The 22,781-nt window shown below is 41.3% G+C and overlaps 1 protein-coding gene across 1 annotated transcript in view; it reads left to right on the plus strand.

Moving 5' to 3' along the window:
* Nucleotides 1-22,781, plus strand: part of PHACTR2 (phosphatase and actin regulator 2) — a gene marked incomplete at both ends in the record, with an annotated part of 128,741 nt that overhangs the window by 70,085 nt on the left and 35,875 nt on the right. Inside the window, one exon of the mRNA XM_080341429.1 lies at nucleotides 18,450-18,617. Within this exon, the coding sequence (XP_080197555.1) occupies nucleotides 18,450-18,617 (168 nt within the window). The remainder of the gene's footprint in view (nucleotides 1-18,449; nucleotides 18,618-22,781) is intronic.

Below are 22,781 nucleotides of genomic sequence, written 5' to 3' on the forward strand. Positions count from 1 at the left end.
TTTCTTGGGAAGAAGATCCTATTGTTGTTTCTTACTTGACTATTGCTGCTTCTGACACATGGAGGAAATACATGAGGCCTGATGGTGAGACATGAAAGAGACTCTGTCTGTGCAAGGGAGTGAACAATAAAACAGACAATTAAAACTGTGGATAAAGCCAGTTTGTCAAGAGCTGGACAAGGACCGAGCAGAAATGAAAAATGGTGTATACTTTAGTTAGAGGAGAAAGCCATAGAGAGTAGCAGAATGTGTGCCAGCAGGAGAAAGAGAGAAATGTTAACTAAAAAACATGGCAGAAACTACATGACCAGGATGCTGGGCTTTTAAAGCCTTTTGTTGGACAATACCATCATGTAACTCTGTTGTGTGAGTGAGCATGATTCTGAAGAGAGGAATAAAGTTATTGCTGGAAAAGTCTGGGGGAATTCACAGACACCTGAAACTGAAAAAAACCCCAAGTATCTTGGACACTTACAGCAGCACCTCTGTCTTAACTCCCCTCCTGCTGACTTAATCAGTCCTGAGTCCTGTGATAAATATTGTTATCCCCTTACCTCGCTACAGATGGACTCTGCCAGGCCTGAAAGCCACAGACCAAAGAACTTAGCAAGCACAAATGAACATGGATTTTTGTGTTTGTACCTTTCACCCAGCCTTCTTGAAGTGATTTGTTTGTAGAGAAGACATCTCTCTCTCTCTTGCTCAGCCTACAGTGCATTCAGGATTTCCTCAACCACAGAAGAACAACATTGCAAGAAACATCTCCAGAAGATGAGATGAACAAAAAACAAATAAATGAAGTCCTTGGTTAAGTGGATGGTGGAGGAATACAGCTGCAGACAGCTAGGGAATTAGACCTGTGCTGGGGCTCACAATGCCATTAGCTTTTGGAGGGGAGCAGCCTCCTCAGGATCTGCCTGCCCATGGTTTAGGAGATCTTATCATTATATTCTGAGAGTCTCTGCATGGGAATGCTGCTGTTTAGAATATTTGACAACCTGGTTTTGCACTGAGGTTTGTTTGAGGGAATATATGCCAGCAGAGCAGAACTGAGCCCCTGGTATCTTTTCATCAGCACAGAGGTGTCTGGTGGCCCAGACCAGCTGTTTGTTTTTTTTTAACCCCCTAAGCATTAATATACCCTCTGTATATATGGAGTCAGAGGTTTCTTACTTTAATTTTTTTACTCTTCATGTAGTAAGTTCCACATATGAGTGATGGGAGAGTGGAGGAAGAGCAGAGGCAGCAGAGCTAATTAAATTAGCCATTTCTTAACACCAAATAAATACCAGGCAGTTCAATCTCATAAAAAAAATACCAGCATGGAGCCCATTCTTTCTGGTTTAAACACTTACTTGCATGGCCAGATGTCATTATGTGGAAAACTCACTAATCGAGAGAGGTTTCTTTTGTCTTACTCTGGGTATGTTTTTATAATTCAATCTTTGCACCTACCATTTTTGGCTAAAAAAAAAGTAGTCCTTCTCAAGGGGTGGGGAAAAAAAAAAGGAGCGTGTTTGGGGTGAGAGAGAAGGGAGGGAAGTTCGAGGAGACAGGTAGCATTAGTATATCTTAATGCAATTATTGTTGGTATCATATTGGTAGTTTTTTTTCTGTCATATTTATAGGAGAATTTTCTTTCTAACCCAAGAATTATGGCTGAAGTCTCACAGAGAGATACATATACATGTACGGTCACAAAAAGTCACAGAAGTTTTTAGCATCAGGTTATGGTTTATGTTATATTTTGCTGTAAGTTTCTGTAGCACATTTTTCAAGAAAACTGTTATAATTTTTCAAAATATTTCATATCTCTTATCAGCTAAAACAGAGAAGCCAGAGCTCTGGTAGCAATAACTGGATTTAGGCATAGAGAACTGTTTGCAGTTGGAGGATGCATACGTGAAGTCAGTGGGCATGAAAGATGCTGAGAGATGGAACAACACTCTCCAGAGCTCCCTGGTAGCAGAGTAAGGTAGGTTTAGAGTAGGAGTAGGTTAAGAGCCCCATTAGTAGCGGGGATATACTCTGGGTCTACCCATTTCTGGGTAAGTGCTGTAAGAGGTAAATGGGACCCTTCAGTTTTGTGGATACAGCCCTCCATTTCATCTGGTGTTGCTACAATTGCCTGAAAAGCAAGTCACCCACATTCGAGTCACATCAGAGAAATTATTGATGAGAACTTTTCCTTGCAGTGAAACCTACACTAATGTTTTTCAGTTATTGCCCTGCCAGCATTTTCACTGATTACTCACCTGTTCCTGTGGACAGGTAGTTTTGTGCTTGTAAAAACAACATCCAGATATAATCCCAGAAAAGTGCTTTGACTTCATATAAAATTACGATTATATTCTTTTCAACAGCTTGACTGAAGCACACAAAGGACAGTATTCTGGCATTGTGTATTAGCTTGTATTCTGTCACTGTACATTTAGCTCTGGATTTAAGCTGTAGCTTGTTTTAGTTGTGAAATAGGTGCTTTTGTCAAAATATTATGTAGAGGCAAAGGTCCTTTGCAAAAGCCAGCATGTAGGGCCATGACCTCTGGAGTAGTTACAGGAACAAGGAGCTTTCATCTGCACAAATTGTAAGAGCTGCGTTATATATTTGGTATTTTTGTTTTAGGGTGCTTGGCTGCCTGCCCAGGAGCAGGCACTGAGCTTGGGGTGCTGCTGTGGCTGGGGGAACCGCATATCCCCATGAGCAGCAGCTAGGGCTCACTCTGTGCCCCCATGGGTGGGCATTCCTGGCCACCAGTGCCTGCTCTTCCCCTGGCCCTTGGTGCAGCACTGGTTTACATAAAAACGTTCAGTATTAGTGATAAACCGTGCTATTCCTAACAGATGAGTACATAAAGATATAGTCTTTTGTCTTCCTCTGATCGTGATGAAAATGTATTGATATACAGGAAATCTCCTACCAAATATGGAAATCTTTAGTTTTATTATATGGCTTCTATATGTTTTCATCACTGTTTCAGGTTTTCCCTGCAATACCTTAGCTTACGTGAGCATTGTGTGTGAAAGCTTCTGTATGACCAGCCAGTGATGTCCTTCTGTACCTTCTGCGTGTAAGGGAGAAGACAGGCCCTCTGCTTTGGGCTGGTGCAGGGACTGCAACGTGTGGGTAGTGTCTGTGCAGGACAGGGGTGCACGGTGTGATCTGCTGGTCCCTTTCTGGGTCCCTCCTGGGGTGAAAATTGCTACTTCTTGATGGAGCTTGGCTTCCAGCTAGAGTGAAAAGTGAGAGCAGGCTCTAAAAATGTTGAATATGTGTGCTGAGTACTTGAGTGTTTGCAAAAATGGGAGGGAGGTGTAGGGGAAATTATAAACCTTTTTCAAGGCAAGAAAAGTGACTGAACCCTTTATCACTTCTTTTCATTTCTGAAATGTCACAACCACTCCCCTAAGCTCGGGAAAGTTGCTGTCATTTGTTTGTAAGCTGCTTGAAGGCACTCTTTTAAAGAGTAATAATTAACCTCTTTCTATTTCAAAACCTGTTCTTACATGATACATAGTGTATTTTGCTGGAGATGAAATTACGCTGCTGCTTTGTTGAATGTGGCAAAGAGAATTTCCCAGGAGGCATTTTCTGAGGGAGGTGAATTGCTGGGGGCTGCAGGAAGGCCCTCCGCTCCTTCAGTCAAGGTTGGAACTCACGGGCTTCAAACCACACAGTCAGAGCAGCACTCTGAGGGTGACCATGAGGATGTTGTGCCTTGCAAAAGTGCATGGGGACGCTGTTCAGTCTCTCATTACCAGCCCAGAGCTGCAGGCCATCAGTGTGGGGGCATGAACATCCATCATATGAGGGCTCTCTGCTTTCCTTTACCTCCTTGGATCCCCTCAGCAATGCTGTTTTGAGAGCTGCTGAGCAGGAACTCAAGTGACCCCTGACTGCCAGGGTGGTTTGCCTGCCTCTGGGCAAATTCTTGAAGAAAGACCACTGTGGAAAGACCACCAGTGGAAGCTCAGCATTTGCTCATTTCTTTCTGGGAGACTCTGTCCACATCTTGATTAATTCTTAAATAAGTGAATAAATAGCCCTTTCTTGCCCTTGTTGAGTGCATCAGTTTTTGGGTGAGTTGAAGAAAGCATGGGATGAGTGCATGAGAAACAGGACACGCAAAAACTGGCAGCAGGAATTTCTGAAGTGCTGCTGTAGGCTTTCCTAAGAGATGCTGGCTTTCCCAGGAACTGCTGGAAGCAAGCGAGTGCTTCGTTACATAATGTTCCCTCTCTAGGAAAACATTTGGTAGTAGTTTAAAAAAGAAAACTTTACAGATCTTAAAGCCAAAAATTAATTTGGTGAACCCTGATGCTGTACATACTTTACTTGGGAGGATTTTGAATTTCCATTGCTGCTTGGAGTTGCTAGAAATAGGTGCAGGGCTTGCCAGTTGTATTCAGGCTTTTTACACCAACTTCTTTTGGTTTTAAATCAAGTTCTTACAATGGCACTTCTAAGTGACTAAACACAGGTTTTGTGTTCGGTTCATCTATATCAGCATGGGCATGGCACTCACAAAGATACCACAGAATTTGAGTAATCATAAAGTTTATGAAATCCTGATCATTAAGAAAGCAGCTTCAATTTCATTGGATTTTTAAAGTAAACCGCTTTGGTGTTTTCATTTGTATTCTGGCTTGTAATTACTCAAGGGTCATTTAGCCTGGTTTAACCCTGCAGTCATAAATAATAATTAAAAATAAATATTTTTAAGGAAAACTTCGGGGTTGGTTTTTGTTTGGTTTTGATTTTTTGTTTGTTTGCTTGTTTGGGTTTTTTAGGGTTTAAAGGGAGTCTTTAAGAAAATATGAAGTGGAGTGTGTCATTCCATAGAGCAGGAGTGACCTCCGTCAGCATTGGTCTGGCTAAGTAGGCTAAATTATAATTGATGTCTGTACACGGTTTTGTACAAAGTAAATAAATTAATGTATTATCTGATTCAGGACAAGCTTGAATACATCTTAATGGTAACTGGAAGGCTTAACGTTTCTCACCGGGCTACAATAGCTCCTAACTGCACCTGGCTCAGTAGGGAAAGAAAAGGAAAGGTGTTCCCCAATGGCAATGCAGGGGTGCATGCTGACACAGCTGGGTGGGCTCATATCCCCCTCACCAGCAAAGAGGCATCACTGCTGCCACAAAACTCTTATTAGTGATGTGCGTGGAAGCTCTAAGTACTGAATGAAGGTTGTAGCTCTGTAATAGTACAGTGCTGAAATAAATTGGGGGGGGGAAGGTGGGGTCTGGTATTTCTTCTATGAGTAATTGCTTTCAGACTCGAGGGATGCTCATCCAGCTCTAGCTAAAACAGTGCAATTAAAACTGTCACATAGAAGTTCAAGTTGGCTTTTTATTTTAGTCTACAGATGACAAAGGTATATTTTACGACTGCTCGGTGCCAAAGTCTGAATGAGGGAGGTGTTAGAAAAGCACATACTGTGAACAAAATCGTATGGACTTTTGGATTGCTAAAAACTCTTAAAAATGCATCAGCTGAGCAGGTGGCAATGAAAAATCAGAAATCTGTTGTTCAAGCTGTTCTCTTTCATTTTATAGTTAGAACTGGAGCAAGAATGGTCTTCATGGTTTTTGTTTGTACAGTTCTTGTCACAAAGAAGTTCTGATCCATGATCAGCCCTCCTAAGCACTGCAATAATAGTTATTCATTATTAACTAAGAGCAGAGGAGAAGTGGGGTCCTCAGACATAGCATGAGACAAACAAGTGGGGAAATGAAGGTATCAATTATGTATCTGCCATGTTGATGATGCTCTTAGAGAGTTTTCCCCTAAGGGAAGAATCTGCTGGAAGAGCTGAGCGTATTCTATGTGCCTTCCCTGACAACAAGACCAAGTCTCCCCATCATCCCCAACCCCATCCTTTTCCGTTCCAGGAGGACTTGATGCTTTGGTTAGTCCTGGCTGGCGCCTGGCCCTACAAGGAGAGAGCTGCTGGCCCTCCCACAGAGAAGTGGAGTCCTAGTTTCCAACTCCACCTCCATGAGCATCTGCACCCTGGGGTGCGTTGCAAACAGGCTACTCTCCTGCATGGCATCATGGTGCACTGAGCCGAAGGGGACCTGCTTTCTCGTTTGCAGTTTGTTCCAACCAAAGCTCTTTGATTATCCATGACTTGCTTCCATAGACACTGATGCCATGGAAAAATTGAAGTCCAAAATATGTTTGATTACAGCTTTCAAATACACATAAAGGTAGTACTATAATTCCACTGGGTTTTGCTCTAGTGATTTACAGTGCCAACAGCTTGCTTGATGGGACTAACTATTTTTTATTGTGTAGGAAAGGGAACACGCTATTTTTAAAAGTATAACTGAATCCTATTACAAATTGCACACAGACCTGTCCCTTTATATGAACATGCCCCTGAGTGTCCAAGTTTAAACTGGCAGAGGAAGAGCAGCTGGGCTGACAAATATGTCAGCTTGTGTCCGATTTTCCCCACCCTGGCCCTAATAAAGAACAAGATAGAGGGAATAAAACAGCTGTTTGCTGAGCGGCTGGGGATGGAGAGAGTAATGGAATATGATGCGGAATAGAAGTCAGCTGCAACTTGGCAACTTCCATTTCCTCATAGCAAAGAACATGACTTAGACTGTATTCAGAACTGTGATATTATACATAGAGTGTTACGCGTGATTTTTACAGGCCACGGTTTTAGAGTTGACAAATTGGCAATTTGACTGAGAGGACCTGTGTTTAATCATTCATAGTTTCTTCTGAGTGTGTTGGAGTTTTATTATTATTGTTTATTCCAAGCTGGTATCTAGCAACAAAGACAAACATTTTAAAGGCAGCTAAAAACTGAACTTAAGCACAGTTTTCTCTGCAAAGACAGAGTTAATAGCTTGTACAAACATTTGCAATGATAGCAACACTCAGAAATTTGCTGGTTGGATTTAAAAGTTTCCTTGACCTCCACAGCAGGGTTCTGAGGCCAGCAGAGTTGCAAAAAGAAACTATTTGCTTCAGGTTTGACTTACACACATTTGGACAAGTGAAATATGCTGTTTCCTGTACTAGAAAAAAAGGTGTTGAAGTGGTGCCAGTATAAAAGAAAATTTCACTTTTAAAAGGCAGCACAGTGAGCTTCCGGCTGTCCTGTATGGGGGATTTAATTACATGACTGATCAAATTGCTCCTAAGGGTTTTTTTCTGGTACGTAAGTGTTCTGCTCTTTGTAGAATAAGAGCTCCTTGTTGTAATACTTACATGTGAGAAAGTGCTGGGAGGGGAGCCCACAAAACTAAACCTTCTCTCAGATGTATAAACTTGTTAATTCTGAAAGATTTTGTTAAAGATAGTAATAATAAAGGGAAAAGCACATGTGTAATGTTCACATGGAATAGTATTTAGCAAGAGTGCTGTGTGGTCTGGAATGAGGTGGGGTGGGTGGAGTGTGATATGGGGAAGAGATGTGTACCTCCTTCCCCAGCTTCCTGCATGCAGAAAAGGAAAACAGCTATCAGTGTCAGCACTTCAGGCCATCATTGCTTCAGCGTTGGACATGGTTCACAAAGGTGTCAGGGTGTGCTGGCAGTGAGCTAGGTACTGACTTCGTGACAAGAAGCCTTCCATTTCTTCCCAGACTTCTCCCCCATCCCCTCCCTGCTCTGTTCCTGCCCCAACTCCGCAACACACCACCCAGCTCAACCAGGTCAGCAAAACTATTTGCCTGACCCACCTGTGTCAGTAGTAGCAAGACACTTGTTTGAAAAGCCTAGGCAAAAGGTTATTTTTCTTCTGTCTCAGTGCAGTGGTAAAGTGCAGCCTCACAAGCGATCACCAGCACAGTTGGTGGTTCAGCTGATGTTTCTGTCATTACAGTGTAAAAGCACAGGATGAGGGGACCAGGAACCCATTTGTGTGGGCAGCATCTTTATCAAGCCATACCTGTGTCCTGCCTCTGCTGACAGTGGCGATGGCTTCTGGGGACACATCCAACAAGCCAGCAGGGCAATGCCTTTGTCTTTCCAGGTGCACCAAGGGAATGGCCAAAAGGCATTGGAGAGAGATCAGCAGCTCTGGGTCCTTTATCAGGGTAGGCGAGCTGTTAGCAGAGTAAAACCCTCCTCTGGATGACGTACATCTCTGGAGGAACCAGACAGCTGAGATCTGAAGCAGCTCCAAGCTTGCATTTGTTTGGGTAGGGAGAGGAGCTGGAAACAACCCAGAGTAACTTTGGCCATGCTTTGACTATTTTGCCAGTGTTTTAACTCTGCTCAGATAGCAAGTGGCAAGTGCCATCTGAGGCTGTGCTGGTTCACTCTCTGAAGGCAAACGGGCTCCTAAGAGCATCGGACCTGCCCGGAAGTTAGCAGCCTGATGGTACAGAGACAGCTCAGCAGAGTTTGCACTAGATGACAAGGTTTGCATTCACTTTCCATCTTTCCATTTCCCTTTCCCCAAATTCCTGTAGACTGTGTTTCTTGTCTTGTCAAGTCCCTGGGAATGCCAGGGATGGGATGTCCCAGCAGGGCAGCGACGTGGCATACCTGTCGCCTCAGCTCTCCTGTCAGGATGAGCCAGCACCAGGAACCTTCTCCCACCTTCCCTGTCCTCAGCAGACATTGCTGCTACTCAGATGGGGCATCCAAGGGCTTGTGACCCATCTGAGGCAGATGGTGAGTAACTTTGCCACTAGCTGGAGAAGCAGGAACAGGGCTAAAGGCTTGCCTGTGACAGGCTTGGCCTGGTTTTATCTCAGCATCAGTATTACATACCTTCTAATCACCACAAAAATGTTTCCTTCTAATTCCTATTTGTTACTACACAGGAGAGGGGCCACATACTTGCTTTGCTTTATTTTCACACTTCTAGATACTGTCTGCTGGTAAGTTTCGCTCCTTGCCTGTAGTTAAAAAATATTTGTTTTAAACTTACTGTGGTTAATTTTCTCCCCCATATTGAGGCTATACCAAGAAAAGTCAGTAAGAAAACATTTCCAGTTCTACAGTTCTGGTTTTCAGATATGTGATATTAAAAAAAATATCATTATAGTACATGCAGCTTACTTTTAGGTGGGATTACAAAATTATGCAAAAAGATTTTTAAACTATAAATAGAAATCTATACCATTGTACTTCAAGGAGATTTATCCCTTAATATTCTGACACAAGAAGCATTAATTATCAATCCTCGACTGTTGAAAGTAGTTTGCTAGCTCTTTTATGTACATGTCTTTTAGTTGTTTTTTTTCTGTCCTCCCACATCTCTTTTACTGTGCCTATGCCCCCTCGCCCCGTTTTTGTGGAGAAGTTGCTTGGATCCAGAATTTGACCTTTGACCTAGTGTTTCATATATCTGGAAAATGTAACTGTCAGGAAATTTTCCATTTGCTGCTTTTCACTCAAGTATTGGGGTTGAGAAAAAGGGAATAAGCAGCTTGCATTAAACTCATGATCCCTTTCCTTCTGGTCAGAGCCAGCTGTGCTCGGGTCAGAGAGGAGGTAGCAAGAAGATTTTTGGCCAGATCACTTTCAGACCTATATAATGGGATTGCTGAACATTTGCTTATTCCTTGCTTAGGATGCCAAGAGGATGGAAGTTAAACGTTTGATTGAAGAGGAGGAAGTAGTGCAGGTGTCGTAAGAAGGACTGCATAGTGCCAAAATGTAAATAAATTGCAAACACATGTTTGTGGGCATATTGCAGGCATGAGGTCAGGTCCTTATTTTCGTTTAGACCTTAAGCAAACCCCTAGTGTGTTTTGACACAAGAAACAGGTGAGAAGAAAGGTGATGTGATCATAGAGGTATAACTGCAGTGCTTCCCCAGCTCACATGCCAGCGCAGATGGAGCGGATAAGAACTCTGTATGGGTTCCTGCATGAGAGGTGTAATTTAGTCAGGCTGGGTAGCCCTGACTAGCTGTATTGCCTGTGGTATTTCCAGTGTCTCTACAGAGAGCCTTACAGCAATAACTGCTCTTTTGCTGTACAATTAACACAATGGGAGTGAAAACCATACCATGAAGTAATTCTGAAGCTGCATGTTACAAGCACATTGTGTACATTTGGGTTGCATTAGCAAGAGACAGATTGTGGTAACTAATGTGATAATGTGATCGCCTGTAACTTGACAAAACAACCAACAGCACTTAAGTTGATGTGGTTATTGTGAACATGGGAAAACAAAAACAAAAAAAACCAAACCACAACACATAAAGTAACTCTAAAGCAAAGAGGTCCTTTATGCTTCACCCCAATGAAGCAGCAAGTGTGTCTCAAGCCCTGAAGTTAGCACTAGTTTGTTTATTGTTTCTCGTGTAAGGTAGTAGGAAGGCAACGTAAAGTTGCCTCCTTGCTTGCTGGTGACCAGTGTCATGTGGGGTGAGGGCTTCCTATCTAAGAGACAGATAGTTAAACAAGCTCTTCCAGGCTCTGAGCAAGTTAATCCCAGGTGTACAGGTGAGAGAATGAGGACTAGAATAAATGCCTGTGGCAGGTAGCACCATTGCATGGGACTTTGCTCATGTTCCTCTTCTGGGTACTATAGAAGAGGACAGTGTGGCTGGGCGTTCCTTGGAGCCACGCGGCTTTTTCTCTGAAACATGGAGCCTTGGGCATCTGTGCTATCGCTTTCAGGGGAGCACAGGCTCCCCTCCTTCCCTTGTAGGTGCCTGTGTAGCAGCACCTGTGCTTTTTGCAGAGCTTAGACAGAGACTGATCACAGGTGCAGGAGCAGAGTATGGCCTTTTGTCTCCAGATGCAACAAAGATAAATTTTTCACCCCCTTGCAATATTTGACTTTCTGAAGCCAGGTAACATTTTGCTGTGGTGAGATGCGAGTTACAGGGTTCAGTCCTTTCTGGACTTTGGCACTGCTGGTCCATGTGTGACTTTGACAACCCGAAAGGTGTTTGTACGTATATCCTTGTAGAAACCTGGAGGCATTCAGACAGTTGTATCCATTCCTGCCCTGGTAATTCCAGGAGGATCCCCTCTGGCTCTTTCAAGGCAGCAGCCAGCATCCCTCTGAAGTAGCCGCTACCCAGCCTGTTTAGCTCATTGCCAGCAGGAGGTCCAATTAACATTTTGCGATATTGGCAGTTCCATATGGAAACTACCATTCAGCCGCCTACATCTGAACTTAAGCTTTTTCCTTTCATTTAATTAAAACACAATCAAGTCAATTAGCTCATGACAGAGTTTCCCCAAAGTTAAGCTCCAGATGTATGGCAAGGCGAAAGCATTCATATGCCAATTCATTGTGCTGCTCAGAGGTAGATTATAGCTCTTCCATTTGTCAGTTTATCCACTGGGGATTAGTTGCATTTTTTCCCTTCCAAGTAGAAAATAAAAAGGGAGAAGGAAAAAAACTTGTCTTTCCATCTGGTTCTGGTCAGGAAAAATCAATATAATATCACAGAATTTGGGAGATTTATAGAAAGTGACATTGATAGTATCAGAATGACTTCTGGGTTTTAATGACCATGTCAAACATTTTACCATGCAGCGTCTTGATTTTTTTTCCAGTAAGCTTCAGGAATAAGCAGCTTACCATACTCTATAGCAAGTCGATGAGTTATTGTTCTTGTCACTAAATGAGGATAATATGCAGCTGCATAAACATGTTGATTTTCTTGGCATGAAAACCATGACTTCCAACTCTGTACCCTTTGGCAAGACTGTATAGAAAATCATAACACTGTCAGAAGAGTTTTTGAGGTCTCAATGAACCAAGATGGCTTTTGTAGCACATTCCTACAGGGCAGCTGGGTGCAGTGAGAGGAAGAGGGAAAAAAAAATAACTGTACCAGCTAACCAGTAGCTAATAAGCATAGGAATCCTTCAGACCCAAATCCACCAATGAGGTATCTTTGAACTGACGCTGTTGCATCTTCTGTTGTGTTTCTTAATTCATTTATGGTTAGAGCTGGCAATGCCTTGAGTCACCTGTGTTAAAACAAAGAGGTTATCCTCACACACTTTAAGGGTGATGCAGTGATACCATGGCAATACTGCAAGATACCCAATGCTAGTGAAAGTCTTAGATGCTGGTACTACCTTAGTACCTTGATATCAGTGGAGCACTTGGTCCTATGCCTTTTCCCCTCTTCATTATGTTCCCCTGCAGCGGAGAGGAGAAGAGGCTGTAGGCAGACTGTTCCTTCATCAGGCCACTCTCCACCTTGCTTTTCTTGATAAGGATCCAGACCAGAACTGCAGTGCAGGGGTAGGGATGGGTCTTGGGAGATGAGGAGGTCGGAGAAGGGATTGCAACATGAAAGATGCAGCACTCAGAGGGGTGGGGAAAGAAGAGAACTTGCCACCTGCTGGTACTGCCTTGTACTTAACAGCCCAAATGCGAGAAAGAATCTCTTAAATATATAAGCCAGTGCTCCAGCAAGATTAGATCATTTGTGGAGAACGGTGCTGGTGAGGGGGTAGAGAGACAGAAGAAAGAAAGAAAAGGAAAAAAAAAAAAAAGCTGCTGAGTACTCATTTGTAAGGTTTAATAGCATGGCCATCCTGTAATAATTGGTGTTTTTTAGTATGAGAAATATTCAAATGATATTGTACATTCTCATCTGAAGTATAATGTCTGTAGTTCTTGCAGAAGTCCCATACACATTTCATCACCCATAACACATGAATTCCCTCATGTGTGTAAATGAGTGGACTTAGTTGAGTACCGCATCACATTCCTCCTGGTGTTCTCTCTCTTGCTTGTGGCTGAATGGCCCCAAATCTGCATTCTACAGAGGACCATGACTCCCACTCCCAGTTAGGGTGTTCTTTGGGAAGGGAAGGATGGTAGATTTCAATGCTATTTATTCAGGAAGGGGAAACCAATTGTTCCACCTACTCTGTGAATGCTCTAGGCAAAAGCATGTTTATTTTGTGGACTTAACCATGTTCAGGTAACTGGTATGTGCCAGGCTGTGTAGCACGGTCAAGTTCATGGCTGGAGTGTCCTGGTGTCCCGCCTGCAGCTGTGAAGCTGGTTTAGGTGCCTGCCCAGCCCCGTCACCAGTGTCTGCCCGTGCCACAGCCCACTCCTCGCTCAGCCTGGACACTTCAAGGGTTTGTCGGATTGTGCTGAAGACTAATTCACTGAAGTGGCCCAGATTAAAAATTGCCTTTTGAAAGAGGGTGGGAAGGGGGGCGCATTTTTGGTTGGGATCATTCAGAGATCTGCTTGCGATTAAGCCCAATGAACAGTTGTATTTTTACAACTGAAGGGATGGCATATTTTTTAAGGTCAGGAATAAGCAGATGGAAGTGCAAAGAAGCAACTTCCCAGGCTGACTTCATCACCAAAACTGCTCTGTTGTGCAACTCCATGCTGGGGTTCTGTTTTATGTAAAGAGAAGCAGAAGTTTCAGATAATTTTAATGTCATGAATTACAGCATCTATACCTTCAGACTCAGAGAGCATCTGATCAGGGTTTCTCAGGCTCCCAATAGCACAACTTTTGACATACACACCTAAATTCTACCTTATTTCTTTTCTTGGACTCGTTGTAAATGTTTTTTACTCCAGTATCTTAAGAATCTGTGACAAGAATAAACTTATTAAACTTCACTTATTAGCATTGATTCCAGTGTACTTATTAGCTTGGAGTTTCTGTAAGACTAAGTTGAAATTATTCATGTTTTTCATATCGTGTTGTTTTTGGCCACACAACACTGAACTCCATTTAAAACACTATTCAGATAAGAGTTATTAAACAGCAATTTTATAAGATATTTCCTACTAGATTACACCAAAGTCTATCTCATAAACTCTCATTGGGACTAAATGTGAATGTTGTTTAACATGAGAATTTTAAAACTATTCAGATTCAGTAAATGATTCTTCTACAGAAAAGTCTTTTGAGTATACTTCTACTGTAGCAAGCTACCTAATTACTCGGGTTTGACCTTTTTGAAATCATCAGCGACTCAAATTGTAATAAACTACAAGCATGAAATTTTGTTCTGTTAATGATTTAAATATGGTTCTATTAGAAAAAGAATAGTATGGGAACATCATGGTGTGGGATTTTTCCCCCCCATATATCTTATATTACTCTTAGTATTCAGTGGTGAGGTTAGGTTCTACTGGCTTTCCACTTTCACTGCCAAGAGTAAAAATATACACAAGTAGAAATACAGAACAACCTATGGCATAAATGTAGCCCTCTTTTTCTGATCAGGAATTTTCCTTAAGTCAAAACTTTAAAAAAATGGTCTTAATGCGTTCCATATTGGCAGGCATGGGACCCAGCAGAATCACGGCTGTTTGCTTCAGAGGAATTTATATTAGACTTGCTTGAAATGATCTGATGGATAGTTTTTGTTGCGTTTTGCTTTTGTAAAGTTAGTTTTAAGTTCTTACCTGAATAAGGTGTTAGTGTGTTTCAGTGCTGACATGAACATCTCGGTGCTGAAGTGTAACTCGCCTCAGGAAAACTGTGGTGAATTCATACACCTGCTTCAGCCACACAGCATCTCTGGTGATAATTCATAGCAGAAAAGCGTCTCTTATGCAGCTAGGCAGACCAGCGTGGCTTATTGCAGGTAGCCTTCCTAGGATAAGATGTGTTCAGGCATTTCCATCTTTGGGTGTTTATGGGAAATTTGGGTTCATCCATGAACTGAACTAATGTTTGCTGGCTGCCCACAAGCTTGGTGAGAGCCTTTCCTTTTTGTTTCCTTCATCCAGCTCATGGCCTGTGCCTGAATGATTTGTCTGCACAGTATCTCAGCATGGTTTTTGGTCTTTTACAACAAGATTTCTTCTTTGCATGACATCAACATGTATCGTTCATATACTTCTTATGTACACATCTACCCTTTGAGTATAAAATCTGCACCTAGGACAGAGGACTGGAATATAATAACATAAACTATGCAGGTAGTATAGTCAAAAGTCTTAATGTCAAACTTAATAATAATGTTTACTGAAGGCAATGAAGTGACTCACTGGCTTTTTGAAGATGGTGGGAAGAAGGCAGGACTTAAAGATACTGTACAAATAAAACAATGACACAAGTGATCAAACTCCTCTAATCTTGCAAAGCTAGGATGTTTCCTTTCATCTCACTGAATATGTATAATGTTTATAAAGATTAATAGAAGATGGTTAAGCTCTCCGAAGTGAAAAATACACCACTTCATTCTTAAATAGTACAGGACCTATAAAGCAAACAGTGTAAATCTTAAACATCAATTTCCTGCAGAATGTTTCAAAAATGAGGAGTAATAGCTTTTGAAAAGATCTCTCCATAAATGCTCTGGAATGTCATTGCTGAAGTTCTTTTTTTTTTTTTTTTCCTAGGCAGCTTATTAATTAGTAAAATGTGCTATCTTAAGATTGCTTTTGAATATAAATAAGTCCTTTTTCCTATAAATGTAACTTTATCTTAGATTATTTCTGAAATCAATTTGTGATGTTTGGCAATGCTTATTCCTCCTTTCCAGATACATATTTAGGTCCTTTTTTCGAATGGAAGAACTGGTACAAGGTCAATGGTTTATTAAATTCCCAATTATGAGCACTTTTTGAACTCATTTGATAAATCAAGTCCTCATCTTTTATCATCAGAAGGAGTTATATGTTGAATCCTGTTTTCAAAAGTTGCAGTCTTCCTGAACAGAATTATTCACCACTAAATAGATCCCTTTTTTCAGATGTTAGCTCATTTGATGCAGACAGATTTGCTTAGCTAGGATGCTTATCATTATTTCAGAGTTAAATATTTTCAGCAGAGGGCAGAGCAGGGACTGATGCAAATTCATGTTTCTCTGTGGGGAGCTATTTGAGCCATAATCCTCCTCCATTCCTGCTGGTAGACACTGGAGGAAAAAATTTAGATGAGGCTTTTGTGAAAGTTGTTGCCTGCAATAGTCTGGACTCCATGACCCAGGAGGATTTGAAAAGATCTATGTTTATAAAGACTGTGCTGTCTGTCACTGGGGTGCAGGCTCTTCACATCAGTAGCCCAGCCTTTCTAAGCCGATGGAGACAAGAACATGGGTTTTATCCCGCTGTCTCCAAGGAGCGGGTAGCCTTTCCCTCTAATGAGCTGACGGACTGCCTCTGCCAGTGAGATAATGCTTGGCTCCTGTCCCAGAACAAAACTCTTCAGCCACCAGATCCTGCTCTCTTCAGCACTTCGCTTCTGATTCTTTGGATTTACCAGCACAGATTTTATAGAGTAACTGTCTCTTTCCAAAACCATTAGTGCCATGGGTCTTTTCATTGAGATGGATGTCGGCAGGTCACTCAGTCCAGTCCCTCAGGCAGAGTAGGACAGTTACTGACAGTAGGTGAGGTCAGCCCTGGCTTGCCTGACTGAGCTTCCAAAACCTGATCCGGTGCTGTGCTACCCACCTCCTGGAAGTGCTTTCCTTGCCTCTAAGCTGACTCTCCCCAGTCACAAGCTGTGGCCCTTGCCCTTTCTTGTGTCAACTGGAATTGCCAAGATAAATTTAGCCCTCTAATCTTTATAACTACCCTCCATGTAAATGTACTTCTCCCTTAGACCCACAGTTTCCAGCAGAGGCTTCTGTATTCTGTAGGGGATTATAGAACATAAGCTGTGACTGTAAGCCTAGACCAACAGTGGGATCCCTAATTCCAGATGAGGCATCCCCGCAAAGGTCCTCCTGCTGCTTTGCTGCCTGTGGTGGTCTTCTCATCCCCACCTCTCACCCAGCTTCTTGGGGTATATAGGGTGGTGGATGGTTCATTTTAAGGGAGTCTCAGCTGAAACGTCCTGAAAGATCACCCTGTTACATTCTTTAGGATGCACAAGAGAGGAAGTGGGGGTTTTGTACCTGTGCAAGGAGTAGATGTATCTGTGTCCTTACCAAAACCTTGGCTTTTTACGTTTGAAGTTCATTCGTGTGCCTTTCTTCCATCATATCTCCATGTTATAGACTAGAAAGTATTCAAGGAAAACACTAAAATAAAAGTTTAAATTCCAATACACCTGAATAACAGTAATTTATCTTGGAGAAGTTTTCCATCTCTCTGACAGTACAGAATTTATTACATTTTATGGCATATCTCACTCATATTTGTTGACTTAAATGCTATTCATTTGAATACAAATTTATCTCTGGTTTTATCTTCATAGACTTCAGTGAAGTTATACAATGGATCTTTTTTCCCAGTAGATTGTTTCAAAAGGTTTTTAGCATCCTGTATCATCCTAAAGTCTAGGACAAATATAGGACTCATTAAATGCCATTTATCTGAGAAACAGCATAATAAGATTGCACCATGATGTTATGTATCTGAATGTGAATATCTTTTTAGCAGCTAGGACGCAGGACCAGGATGCAGGAAGCCATTTGGCAAACATGAAATTAAGCACTTAACAATTCTGTGCTTCATATTTTCCATCTGTAAAATGAGGACAGTGATATTTCTTTCTTTGAATAGCACTTTCTGATTTAATGATCTATGATTATCATTACTACTGTTGACAGTGGCATCAACTCTGTTCCGAATTGGTTATAATTAGAATGTTTAGATGAATGAAAGCAATTCCAGGGTCCTTATGCTGCAAACATTTAAGCCAGTGATTAATTTTTATGTACGTAAGTAATCGCAGTCACTTCAGTGAAGCTGCTCACATGAATAAAATTAAGCACATTTGAGGTGTTTGCAGAACCACAAATGGAAGGCTCTAAGAAACCTCAGTTTTTAAATAGAAATAGATAATAGTAGATTTGTCAGGGAAATTTCCGGGAAATTGACTTCAACTGTATGCTGTGGCATGTTGTGGAATGAGTCTTGATTTGGTTCACAAAACTTAATGTTACAGCCATTGATGATAAATATTGATTTTCAAATCACACAATATGTTTTTGCAGAAAAGTAATCCTTCGTTAAATGTTGGCTACAGCCCAAAAGTTTATTGTTAAATACGTTTTGTTAATAAGAAGCCTGACTCACAGCAGGCTGTGCTGTGAATGACTGATTACCGGGGATATCAAATGGACTTATTTCCATTCCACTGCCAGAACAGTTGTCTGCAGAGCTTGTTTAAGAAAGGATTCATTTTACTCCAAAGAAATAGTTTATGTTTTCACATTGTAAGGATTTTGTTTTCTATACGATGACAGCTCGCTATTCAGCTTTACCCAAGATAGGGAAAAAAGTCACCCAAATATGTGTTGAAAGAAATTCTCCAGTAGCGATGAAAAACCGCAGAAACATCCAGATGCGCCAGATGTGCGTCACAAGGAGGAAGTTCTGTCCCGCGGCAGCTGAGGTGCTGAGCAGCAGTGAAGCCCAGGGCAGGCTGAGGTGGGGACTGGCTTGTGGCCATGGGCTGCGGTCAAATGCCCTTTGGCTGCCTCCCTGGACAGAAAACACGCGGACCCACACACAGCTGGTTACAATCTGGTAGTGGAGGAGTTCAGCTGTCGGGTGATATTTTGGTTTCCATCCTCCAGTTACCTTCCCTTTTCTTGTTTATACAGTTGATGGTTTGGATAAGGCTTCGATCGCTAACTCAGATGGACCAGCCCCAGGATCCCAAACTCCCCCCTTCAAGAGGAAGGGCAAACTCTCCAGCATTGGCAAAATCTTTAAACCTTGGAAATGGCGGAAGAAGAAGACTAGTGACAAATTCAGAGAAACATCAGCAGGTATGTCTGTGGCAAGTAATAGAAAACACTGTGATGGCTTTGCAGAGTAATATTTGAAAAGGTCTTGGAGCTTGTTAGATGGCAGGGATTGTTTAGGCACAGTCTTTAACATGCAGAAAAAGAGTTGGATCCTCGGCCAGGAAAAACCTAACCTTGTTCAACTTCTGTCCTGAAACTATCACCAAAAATATGCAGTTTATTTATTATATATTATATTATTTTGATGCTGACAGTGCTCTTCTTTTTTCTTAACTAAGAAACACTAGGCTCTGTATTACATATTCTCAAATGTTTTGGAAGTGTCTCTGTGTCCTTCTAATACAGTCAGTGACCTGGATTATGAACCAAACATTGCCTTCATGGGGACAGAAGTCTGGTCTGTTCAGAGGGGAGGAGCAGATGTGGCTGTGCCCAGAAGAAAAAGGATCAGCTCTGAGACCACTACCTTCAAGACAGGCTGCTCTGCCCCCATTGGCAATGCCTGAAGGGTGGTCTAAAATAAAATGCTGTGATTGAATTATATTTCTTCTGAAAAAGAGGAAGATTGAGGTCTGGGATTCACTTAGCTAAACACAATTGCTTGGTGCCACCTGAGATGCTATGAAGGGTCCTGGCTGACCTCCCAGAAGGTTCTGTATCGTATTCGTCATCCCTGTACATACATCTCCAAAACTCAGGGGCATCTCAAGTGGCTATAGATATCCACATCTAGGAAACTGAATGCCACCCTGCATATATATGTGTGTGTGTGTGTCTGTGTGTCTGTGTGTCACAGCTCTGGCCAAGCTTTCTCTGAATCCCGAACTTCTCTTTTGGGATTCAGACATTTGATGCTGTGCTTTTCTAAACCTGAGCTTAATCAGAGTCCAGGAAGCATCTATGAGCTCTTCAGATTCATTACCACAGTGCAAGCCCTCTGTCCACTGTATTCCATGGCTCTAGGCAATAAAACCAATACTAATCTCCTAAAGTGTACTCAGTAGGCTCTCCTGAACTCTTAGGAGTATGCTGCTTGACATTTTAAACCCATAGCAACCCCTGACAATTACAGCAAGAAACTGTGTTTTTTCATTGTAACTTCTAAACCATGCTTTATTTACACAAAAAACAAAAAGAAGTCATCTTCTCTATGGCCATCATCACTCCAGATACCAACTGAAGTTTTGGACAATCTTTCATCCTCAAATCCTTTTCTCAGTCTGTTTGGTTGTTTGGGTTTTTTTGTTTGTTTGGTTGGTTTTGGTTTTGCTTGTTTGTTTGGTTTTTTGTTTTGTTGGGGTTTTTTTTATTATTTTATTTTATTTTATTATTTTATTTTATTTTATTTATTTTATTTTCCTGGGTATGATGAAAAAAAACCCTCACAATTTCTTCTACTACTGCAATCAAAAAAATCCCCTCAGTCTGCTATGTCCTTCATTCCTTCCAGTTTCCTGCAGCTTCCTCAGTACTTTTATCATATTGCTAGAACAAAGTTAGTTCTGGTTAATAACTCCTGAATGTTCTGCAGCTACTGTTGGACAGGTCTGTGATTTTATATGCAGTGAATTCTCCAGAATAATCACCATTCATAAGCTGTGTATACAGAGATTCCCCAAACTGTCACAACATATTAGTATGTATTAAATTGTTATGCCATTAAATAATAATGCATGTGTCATTTTGCAGTTACTTTTTACAAGTCAATATCTGGTAAACTGATGTTAAATACAGTATTCCTTATGTTGTATTGTCTTTCTTTAGAGGGCCTCAATCCAGTCTTACAAGCAAGAGTTTCTTCTAAAATAGAACGTGGGGTACTGGAAGGAGCTTTTATTGCTTTGTCCAGGTTTTCAATAGGCTTTTGAAATAGGTTCTTGCTACAGCCTTGCCAGGGCTGTACCATGTGGTACAAAACTCACGTGACTCTCTTATGCTGGCAACTGAAAGATGTTCATAAACAGCAAATACCACAAACATTAAAAAAAAAGATGGAGGACTAGATGTGGAAATATTTGTGCCAATGTGGGAATGATGGTTGGGATTTTTTCCTTTAGCGACATATTTTCCATGCTGTATCTCAGAAAATCTGTTCTCTGGGCACTGGTTGTATGCTTTCTGCCTAGAGGGCTTTCAAAATTAAGTAAAAACAAACAGAAAATGGCATGATCTCAAGGCTTTCTTCCCTCCACAGTGTTTTGTTGTGAAGGAAAAGAAGGCAGCAGTTTGTGTCTTGGCACGAAGTAGATGCCGCTTCAAAGCTCCACTGCAAGCGTATATGCAGACAGGGAGCAGAAGGCGATTTTAGCTCTTACTAGGTCAGAGAAAAATTAAAGATCGGAATTCTCTCAGGCTTCTCTTAGAAGAGCAAAATTAAAGACTGGAGAATATCCAGAATCTCACAGCACATGGGTTTTAAGTCTCCCTGAGGTTTGTAGCTGCTAAATATCGCTAAACAGTCTCTTTTGAAGGGGGTAGGAAGGGCGGGGTGGAAACTGCTTTTTGAGGTAAACTTTTAATGATTAGTGTTATTTGTATTGGGTTAAAAATACAAGTGTTTGTGGAGTCACTTGGGTAAGTAAGATTTACTCAAGTAAATGAGGGCTGGATACAATGTGATAAATTCACACACTTGCTGACAGTTACACCTGAACTCAGGGCAAGCTTTGATTTTGACTGTGGTAGGGGAAGGATTTTAACATGGAATTTTTTGAGTCTGCTGGACCGTGATGTCTGAGAGTGGAGTCTACCTCACCTCATCTTCCTCAGCAGACAAGGATGGATAACCAATTGTACTCAGAGTCAGGAGTGACTTGTTTGTGTAATCAATCTCAATACATACATGTATGCTGATGGAGAAGTTATTTCCATTTTATTATTGCTCAATGTTAAAAACAATATGTTGATGTTAATGTTGAAATGCTATATATATTCACACTTCTGTAGATACACATGTATCTATGTATTATATATAATCACAGACATGTATTAAGATATATATATATATGTATACACACATTATCATATACACGCATGATAGAAAATATTTGTAGTAATAAGATCAGCTGGTCACTCAGCTTAAGGATGTCCACTTGATGGTGGTACAGCTAACAGTATTTATCACATAATTGTTCCAGGATAGTACTACTAATCTACTCCTGAGTGAGGAACAGGTAATAACTTGTAAGATCAGATATTGCAAAACTGATCAGCAGGAATATAAAGTTGTGCTTATGGGAGAAGCAAATGGGTACAATATTGTGGCAAGTTCTACTAGAACAAGGAAGAGAGGTAGGTCTGAAAAGCAAATAAAAGAAGTTTGAACTTCTTCAAGGGAAGGAGAAAGACACAGATAATGATGTCATGACAGAGGTAGTGAGAGGAGGGAGCATGCCAACCAGGACAATGGTGGAAGCACCAAACTACCATCCTCTCCCTGCACTGAACTCAGGAGACTGAACTATTTCTAAGGTCACAAATTGTGATACCCATCCCAGGTGTTGCAGGTAGATGATAGCTGTTTCTACTAGTTGTCTGTGCCATTAGCTCAGCAGCAGATGACCAATGCTCATAGCTACACTTCTATTGATTAGATATTTTGAACCATAAGTAGGCAATTCAACTATAATTCCTATGCTTCGGGTTATTTGTTTGTTTTATTTATCACAATTTTAATGTGGGAAATTACACCTGAAGAGGTACCTCAAATTAAATGCTTAACAGATGTCAACATGTTTGATAATATGACTTAATCTTCCTATGCCATAAGTTGCCTGTCTATACAGTCACAATAACACCTTTGCTTATCTCACATGGGTGTCAAGGGGAAAAAAACCTTTTGTCTTTGGTTCACTCAGTTGCTGGGGTGATGTTTGGGAAAACTAAGAGTTTTCTGTTCAAGTGAAAATTTAGGTTGTTCCTCAGATGAGGTTTGGGCCCCAGGTTGAAAGGTAAAGTTAAAAATTTATGCAAAGAAACCCTTCCTTAAACACAGTGCAGTCTTTATCCTAAACAAGGCAGGGATGGCAAAAGTAAAATATATAACAAGCAAATGAAAGCTCTATCATCTGCACACTCATCAGCCTTCACTGAAACATTTCCTGACTTCTGAATACTTGACTTGGTAGCTCTCTTATTTTAAGAGAGTTTACTGAAACGTAGCAGTAGTCAAATGTGATTAGCTCA

The sequence above is a fragment of the Nesoenas mayeri genome, assembly GCF_963082525.1.
Source record: "Nesoenas mayeri genome assembly, chromosome: 3".
In the NCBI taxonomy this organism is placed as follows: domain Eukaryota; kingdom Metazoa; phylum Chordata; class Aves; order Columbiformes; family Columbidae; genus Nesoenas; species Nesoenas mayeri.